The 8,572-nt window shown below is 42.7% G+C and overlaps 1 protein-coding gene across 1 annotated transcript; it reads left to right on the forward strand.

Annotated features, from left to right (window-relative positions):
* The first annotated feature begins 485 nt into the window (after positions 1 to 485).
* Positions 486 to 8,572, forward strand: PSMD7 (proteasome 26S subunit, non-ATPase 7). The gene is made up of 7 exons (XM_045989238.1): positions 486 to 659; positions 2,697 to 2,788; positions 3,596 to 3,688; positions 4,388 to 4,485; positions 5,046 to 5,126; positions 6,879 to 6,970; positions 7,613 to 8,572. Exons 1-7 carry the CDS (start codon positions 586 to 588, stop codon positions 8,055 to 8,057), a joined length of 975 nt encoding a protein of 324 aa, XP_045845194.1. The 5' UTR covers positions 486 to 585; the 3' UTR covers positions 8,058 to 8,572.

Here is an 8,572-nt window from a genome sequence, read left to right on the forward strand (position 1 = left end):
GAGTCCATAATAAATATTAAGGGTTAATTCCCCGACAATAAGAATGAAATAAATTACCAAATCTACTTTAACCACATGCCCTAATGCTAAAGACTTAAAAGTTAAGAAACTCTGGAGGATTCTGGCTTGAAACAATGGTGAACATTTTCTGGGTGGTGGAGATATGAGTTATTACTTCCTTCTAATATTTTTTTCTACAGTCTTCAAACGCGGTGGAGGGGAGGACGGTGTGAACTGGGAAGGAACTAAAACGAAAAGCCGCTGCAGGTGACGGTGCAGGCCCAACACCAGGAGGTCAACCTTTATCAGTCGCCACTGTCCCTTTAGCTTCGAAGACCAGGGAAACTGGTAATGAGTCACCCAAGCCGGGCCCCACCTTGCTCCGGCCTTTCCCCTCCTCAAGATGGCAGCAGGCGCGAAAATCCCGGGTGGCGCGCGCGGCACTCTGGGAGCGGAAAAGGGGGACCGCGGCGGCGGCCGAGCCGGAAGAGGAGGAGCCGGGCCTGGAGGATTCGCGAGTGTCGCTGCGTCTGCCTGTGTTTGCGGGTCGCAAGGAGCGGAGTCTGGCGGGCGGGGTGTGTCGCGATGCCGGAGCTGGCGGTGCAGAAGGTGGTAGTTCACCCCCTGGTGCTGCTCAGTGTGGTGGATCATTTCAACCGGTGAGTGGGTGCGCGGGGCGGCCTATTGGGATCGCCGCTGCTGAGTCACCGGCACGCTGGGACGGCGCGGCGGCCGCCGGGGCGCTGAAGGGCGGGGGGTGGCACTGACTCGCGGAGGGGCCCGGACCAGCCTCGGATCACGAAGCCTAAATCACTAGCCTCGTCCCCCGTCCCCAGCCGTCACTCTGCGGCCGGGACTGCACGTTCCTTTTACCCAAGTCCGTACGCTGCCAGAGTATTGGGGGGAAGCTTCATTTGGTCCTGATCCCCCAGGCCTCGTGCCCATCTGTCACCACGTCCTCCCCTTTTCACCAGAAAGAGTCGGTGCCTCGTGGGAAAGCCTAACATTTGCGTCTCTGCCTGTGAAAGCTGTCACCAAAATTCTGGTCTCTGCGGGGGCTCCCTTGAAAAGCTGTAGTTCCGAAGCAGGAATCTGTTTTGATGGTAACCTAAAATGTAGATTAGGTGTCAAGCTTTTCTTTTAAAAATGAGAGCTTGAGTAGCTTTGGGCATTAATGAATAAGCTGAAACATCCCAGAGATGTTTCTTCCGCCTTCCTTTCTCTTGTTTTGGAGCTGTTCGTCCCGCTGGACCTGTTACACGTGTTCATAACTTTTACACGGTGATTACTTGAATTGGCAAGTGTAAAGGCCCACTTGGGAGCATCTTCTATAAAGTCAGTTGTGAAGTGCCTGTTGTCTTGCAGCTTGCCTCCTACAACTACTCATTCAACCATAGCTAATAAAAGTCACGACTCCATGAGGTTTAGGGTCCCCATTTCCACAGCTTTTGCATGCATTCCCACTATACAGTAGTCACTGTCTTTCTCCCTTGGATACTAGAGGTGGTAAGGGGACAAGCACCATTTCAGTTCTATGTGGAGGACATAGTGCAGACAGACACTGCTAACTGCTGTGTCATAAGAGATGTAGGGTTTTGTTTGTTTTTTTTTTAATGTATTTTTGTAGACCAAAAGAAAAGCACATGAGTGTGGAACTTCCCTTTGATGTGTGACAATTCCGTGCCTAAGACTTCCCCCAAAATCAGAACTACCATGGATACAGAAAGATTTGTTTTAGTCAAATCCCAAATTTAGTAAGCATTTATCTATCTGCCAGACTGTATATTTAGAAGAATAGTACAGTGAAAACAGTAACTGTTAAGGAACTACAGTTCGTTTCACAGTGGCCTCTGTCTTTCCTTTGAATGTGGAATTGCATTGTGTATGTGTCACACATTTGCTGCTGGTCAAAGGAGAATACATTGTCAGTGAAATGAGATCGTATAAGTGAAACACTTGTAGTTCTCGAAGACGGAAGTCACTGAGGACGTTTGACAAGTAGATAGAAATTCTGAAGTAAACTCTTTGTTACTCATTCAGCCATCCTGTCAGTGTTGCCGGTCACAGCTCACTTCTGACTTCTGCCTGATTAAGCCATTCACGGAGACCACAGGTGGCATATCTCAGCATCAGAACCCATTTTCTGAGCCTCTAGATGGTATAAAGAATTAGAACTTCTAGTGGGGCTTGTCCACGTGGAATAGATATTCCAGAGAATAACTGGCAAGCCACCCCATAAAAGTGGTTCTACTTCAGCATCTTTATCTCTGAAAATATTTAAGGATAAGAAAGTTGGGGAAAGTTTAAAGGAGAAAACTGCAGAAGAGAAAGGTGGCAGCATAACTTAAATGTACTTTTCAAACACCAACCAAGTAACATTTTAAAACTCTTCAGACGTGAGGAGTTTTCATTTTCTCTATTTTCAGGTTCTAGAAAGTTTGAAATTTTTCTGAGCGTGTATTTCTTGCAGTCAACAGTGTAAAGACTGTCAATGTACAAAGTTGGTGAATTTCCCATTATATTTATTAAAATTTAATATTAAGGACTAACCTGACACTATTCTGTTTGTTTAGTGGGATTAGTTCCCAGGTAAGCCAAATTGTATCTGTACCATTGATATTTCCCACTGAGTATCTAATTTGGGGGTCAACCATCTCTATATGCCTGTCAGACTGACCTTCTGCTTTTTCCTTCAGAATAGGCAAGGTTGGAAACCAGAAGCGCGTTGTTGGTGTGCTTTTAGGGTCATGGCAAAAGAAAGTACTCGACGTATCCAACAGTTTCGCAGGTATAAGCAAAATCTTAATTTCTGAGCCTGGGTTAAAATGTCAAATGTTTTCAAAATTAAGAAAAGAAACATGATTTCTGTTTTTACTACAACCTAGAAATTCTCTGTCAGAATTGCTCAAATATAGGAGGAAGGCTAAAGGTTACTCACTAAACTGAGTAGTAAATATTTTAAATTTGCAAGCCATATGGTCTCCATTACAACCTCTCAGTCCCTCATTTTGTAGCAGGAAAGCAGCTATAGACAGTATGTTGACAAAGGGGTAGCTGTATGCTAGCAAAACTTTATAAAAATAGGCAGCTCTGATGTTTGTAAATCCCTGCACTAGACTGTTAGCCATGGTTATGGAGACCATTACCTTTTACTCAGTGTCATGAACCTTTACAAGAATGTATCTGTGTATTTTATGGCTAAAGTAACAACAAAGAACAAAATAATTGCTCTCCAATGAACTCTAGACTAGAGGTCATGAAGTTCAGTATTTGAAAGGACCAGGCAGTTACGTTATTTGTCAAAGGAAAGTATTAGCAAGTGATGGGGCTTTCAGTAAACTGATGAGCAGGTGTCCATGTTAAAGGGGGAAGGCGCTCCCTGGCTCCAACCAGTTGTTACCAGGTCTTCCAATTTCAAGAGAAGCTGGAAGTCTGGATTTTACATGAAATCTCCCAGTTTTTAATGAGAGCTACTCAAAAATAATTTTAATACCATGCTGTACAAACCACTTAAGTGGATCCCATGTGGCCTAGGGGTCTCCTAGGCTAGTTCTATCCATCACCCTAAACTAAATCTATTTTTTTTTTTTTTTAGTCCCTTTTGATGAAGATGACAAAGATGATTCTGTCTGGTTCTTAGACCATGATTATTTGGAAAACATGTATGGAATGTTTAAGAAGGTCAATGGTATGTCTTGATGTTTTTTAAGAAGACATTGTGGCATTGATTTGTGTGTGTTTTTAGGTGTGTGCGTGCACCCAGGTACATGCCCCTGATGTCATTTATTAATATTCCATTTTCTTCAGTGTTGAGGGCTCTTTCTCTTAGCTATACTTAGGTAAGCATAGTCGTAGTAGAAGAATGAGAAGATAGAGTAGCAGTGTGAGGCCAGCTAGACCTTGGTTTGGGATCTAACCAGCCCTCTGTAGCAGAAAAGTGAAGAACTATCAAACAAAATCTATCTGCCCCTAGAACCTAAGTACCATCAGGGTAACTATAGCTCTGTCACATATATCATTTTCATTTTATTTCATTATAGCAACCATGTGTGCTTTGGAAGTCTTTATACCCACAAGGTTTACAGTTCTAGTCTCTGTGACATAGACTTGTATTTGTTTATGTATTGCCTTGGAATTGTTTTCTAGTGTCATGTGTGACTGGTCTCAGCTAGTCTGAGATACAGATATCTGAATTTCCCTCACTGTTTATTTTCTGAGAATTCTGGTTTTCAGTTTTAGATTTCACAGGTCTGTCAAGATTTAAAATAGATGTATCGAATTTTGAAAAAGTAGAGAACATAAGGACTAGCGTTCTTACCACCCTTTTTGAGGGAATTCTGTAGACCTTCATGTAACAGTTCAAACCCACTAATGTTTTCCTTCCCAGCCAGAGAAAGAATAGTTGGGTGGTACCACACAGGCCCTAAACTACACAAGAATGACATCGCTATTAACGAACTCATGAAAAGATACTGCCCTAACTCAGTAAGTGTGCTCTATCTTTAAAACGCTTGAATGATATTCCTTGCCAGATAACTTACATAAGAATCCTAAGAAGGATTCAGGTAGCAAATCATTTCATGTTTTTTCTCTAGACTGCCTGTGTTAATTGGTAGTGTTTTGTATAAAATACAATAACCCAGGATATTTAGTAAGTAACAGTAAATATGTGCTGTGTGCTTAATCCTCTCGGTCACTATACGGGGTTGTTCTCTTCCTTACAATAAGAAAACTGAGATTCAGAATTGTTAGTAAGGTCTCCTACTTGTGGGGGCCATGATCAAACTGTTGGCTCTCTTGATTCTGGCTTCCTCATCCTTGATAACGACACTGTACTACCTTGAAGCTTGTTAGTGGATGAGGGTGATAAGAGCAGGGCAAATGGTGGGATCATGTGAAATGTAGACTCATTTTTGCTGAAAATTCCCATTCTTGTCTGGTTGAATGAATGAAATAGCTTCGGTAATCATCATCAGAAGAATGGCTGTGATTATTCCTTATGTGCTTGGTGTGAGGTGGTTTGCTAAGGTGTGTTTTTCTGCCAGGTACTGGTCATCATTGATGTGAAGCCAAAGGACCTGGGACTGCCCACAGAAGCGTATATTTCAGTGGAAGAAGTCCATGATGTAAGTCTTCTTCCTAGGAGCCAAGATTAGATTTGCTGCTTATTGGACAATTTGGATTTTGTGGTGTTTTTAAGTCCACTAACAAAGAGTAGGTTGTTGATTTTTGTCAACAGTTTGATACTATGTTTCTTTCCCCCTTGAGTTTTTGAGTCACCAAATTTTAGAAATCAAGAGGACCATGGAAATCTAAAATGCCCTTTTACACATGAAATTGAGGCCCAGACTCATCATATGATTGCCCAGAGATGTTCACAGCAAAGGAAATGCAGAGCCTGGTGAGCTTAGTCTTAACCTAATGCAGTTTCCACTGTTCAGGTTCTCTGCACCAGCATTCCTTTCTCCTTAAAGATTTTCATTCCCTATAGATGAGCCAAAGGTTTTCAGATAGAGTGAGTCAGAGCTGCCTGGAGCCAGATGGCAAGACCCATCTGTGTGATTTGACACCTAAATACTCAGCTCCACAGCATCCAACACCTGCTGCATGCTTTGGGTGTAGACACAAAGAGGTTTCAGAATACAGCTTTTCTCTATTTCCAGGAAAACTAAACTCATATTCTAGGGTAGCATTTGATGTGAAAATACATGTGTGTTTTGTTGTGAGCATAAAATTTTGCACTTGAGCTTACTCTTGAATTTTCAGAGTCAAAAGTCTGAGGATAAATTCTGCCTTTGGATTTAGATATGTAGACTTTATCCTTATATTCAGTTTTTAAATCAGGAAAAAGATACCAGGATAACTCCCTGCAAATGTTCCTTGCACTGAGCTCTGTCCTCCTGTTTCTCTCCTTGTCTTGCCACCAGAGATCTTATATCAAAATATATTTCCTTGTTGCAATAAGGCTTTCATCCTTGGTCTGGTACAGTTTTTAAAGTTAATTTTACCCTTTTTCAAAAAGGAATCAGAGGCTCTTACATACACACACACCCATGCATGCACACATACAAATCAAGATTTTTAAGTAGGGGACAAAAGGCACATGAAGGCCACAACATTAAATGAAGCCAAGGAAAAATGAGTACCTGAAAAGGCATTCCATGTAGTCCTGACCGTTCTAGCAGACACAATCAAGACGAAAATGGCATTTGCAGGATTCACACTGTCACGGATAAAATAATTACTGCTAACATTTATACCACTTAGTCACTTTCCCAAGGCCTTGCTGCTGCCTTGCGGACACTTCACAGCCGTCACATACGTCCAGCCTCTTCTGGCATGAGATATGAGGAAAGTTGTTCCTGAATCCCATCAGAAGTAACTAGGTGATAACAGGGAACCATTTCCCCAAACAGACCTTTTGACTGATTCAGGCTACAGAAAGCCGGTTATTCTGACTGCATTGTTTTGCTGCTCGGGCATCATTTGATCTGAGAGACAGTAGGTGGTTAAAAGTTAGATTATCTGACATGAGCTTATCTCCGGTACACGTATTCTGTGTACTGCCTATTCCAGAAAGAACTGTATGCTTTAAAAATCAGCCTAATTGAGACTTCTCAAGTGTCCATTCCCACAGTGGGCTTAAGGGATTATCAAGATTTTCCTCAGAAACACGGAGCAGCACCATTGCAGTGTCAGTCTAGAAGGCTGAGCTTTCAAAGCAAACCTCACCCATTTCTGCCAGCACTTGGGAAGCCTGGTGGCCTGATGATGTACCCATGAGGTGATCTGACTGAAAGCAGAGGAATCAAGGTGTGAAAGGAACATGTGCCAGGGTGTTTGTAAGTAAATAACTACAGTTAAGCCTCCTCTCCCAGGATGGAACTCCAACCTCGAAAACATTTGAGCACGTGACCAGTGAAATTGGAGCCGAGGAAGCCGAGGAAGTTGGAGTTGAGCATTTGTTACGGTGAGCTGCAGGATGGCATCAGAATCATAAGCGGCCCAAGAGGCTCTATTAGGAGTGGGGAGATCTGGGTTCCAGGCCTGGATCATTTCTAGAGTGTCTTGAGTCACAGTTTCGGACCGTGGATAATACACCTTATCAGCAAAGGGCAGTGTTGACTGTGACAGGAACACGTGTGGGAAGGAAATGCAGGCGTGCATTCTTCCCATGTGTATTGTTTTCAGTGAAGGTAGCCTGTTGTCTATGGAGAAGCTATGTTAGGATGGGTTTTTATTTTAAAAAACTATAATTGACTTAATTCGAAAGGGTCGTAGTTTCTCTCAATTCAAAAAGTTAGTCCTGATGGCAGCTTCTCACAACATTGTATAGATGCAAGTGAAAAAATGCCACCCTTTAAGTGAAGATGGTTTCATTTTAGGTTTTTTTTTTTTTTTTTTTTTTTTTTGAAAAAATGTCCTTTGATAAGAAAAATATATGCTTCCAAATCAAAACTAAGGCAGTTTACAAAATGATGAAGGAACATTTTTCTTTTGAAAACTTGCCCTTCCCCACCAAGCAGGGTATTTGCCTAGATTGTGGGAACCTGTTTGATGATATGGTATACTGATGCTTTCTCCTGCCCTTTCTTCTTGTGGGTTATTACAGAGACATCAAAGACACTACAGTGGGCACTCTTTCCCAGCGGATCACAAACCAGGTCCATGGTTTGAAGGGACTGAACTCCAAGCTTCTGGATATCAGGAGCTATCTGGAGAAAGTGGCCACAGGCAAGCTGCCCATCAACCACCAGATCATCTACCAGCTACAGGACGTGTTCAACCTGCTGCCAGATGTCAGCCTCCAGGAGTTTGTCAAGGCCTTTTACCTGAAGACCAACGACCAGATGGTAGTGGTATATTTGGCCTCACTGATCCGTTCTGTGGTCGCCCTGCACAACCTCATCAACAACAAGATTGCCAACCGGGATGCAGAGAAGAAAGAAGGGCAAGAAAAAGAAGAGAGCAAAAAGGATAGAAAAGATGACAAAGAAAAAGAGAAAGATAAGGAAAAGAGTGATGGAAAGAAAGAAGAGAAAAAGGAGAAAAAATAAAACATGTAGCTTTTTAATTTGTAAATTAAAATCTTATAAACTAATTCAGTGTGCCACTAGAGGGTTCTTTTTACTTTAAGTGCTTTTTAAAAAGCTGTACTGCTGAGAGCTCTCTGGCCTGGGTCACGCTCGCTGTGGCGGGAAAGCGAGTGCACAGAGGCACTGATGTCACGGCCGAACTGTGGCTTAGGCTGCTGTGCATGGGGGATATGATAGCTCAGACTTCAGATCTCGGGAGAAAAGTGAAGAGAGGTAAACAACGTTATTGGTACTCTTCACTCTTTTATCTGTAAAACTGGAAGTTGAATTTTCCCCATCTCAGAAGACTCTTGGGGTTGGTTTTTGGCAGTTTCCAGAATTGCAAAATGGAGTGCATGAATTCCGTAAGCCTTAGAACACCCTGAGTTCTGACCCCTCTGAACTCTGTACCTGGAGCTCTGGCCAGCTCAGGGCGTGGGAGCCAGCTCCATATATTGTTTACCTTTGAAGATACAATTAAATGACTTGGTTTGTAA

The sequence above is a fragment of the Meles meles genome, chromosome 19, assembly GCF_922984935.1.
Source record: "Meles meles chromosome 19, mMelMel3.1 paternal haplotype, whole genome shotgun sequence".
In the NCBI taxonomy this organism is placed as follows: Eukaryota; Metazoa; Chordata; class Mammalia; order Carnivora; family Mustelidae; genus Meles; species Meles meles.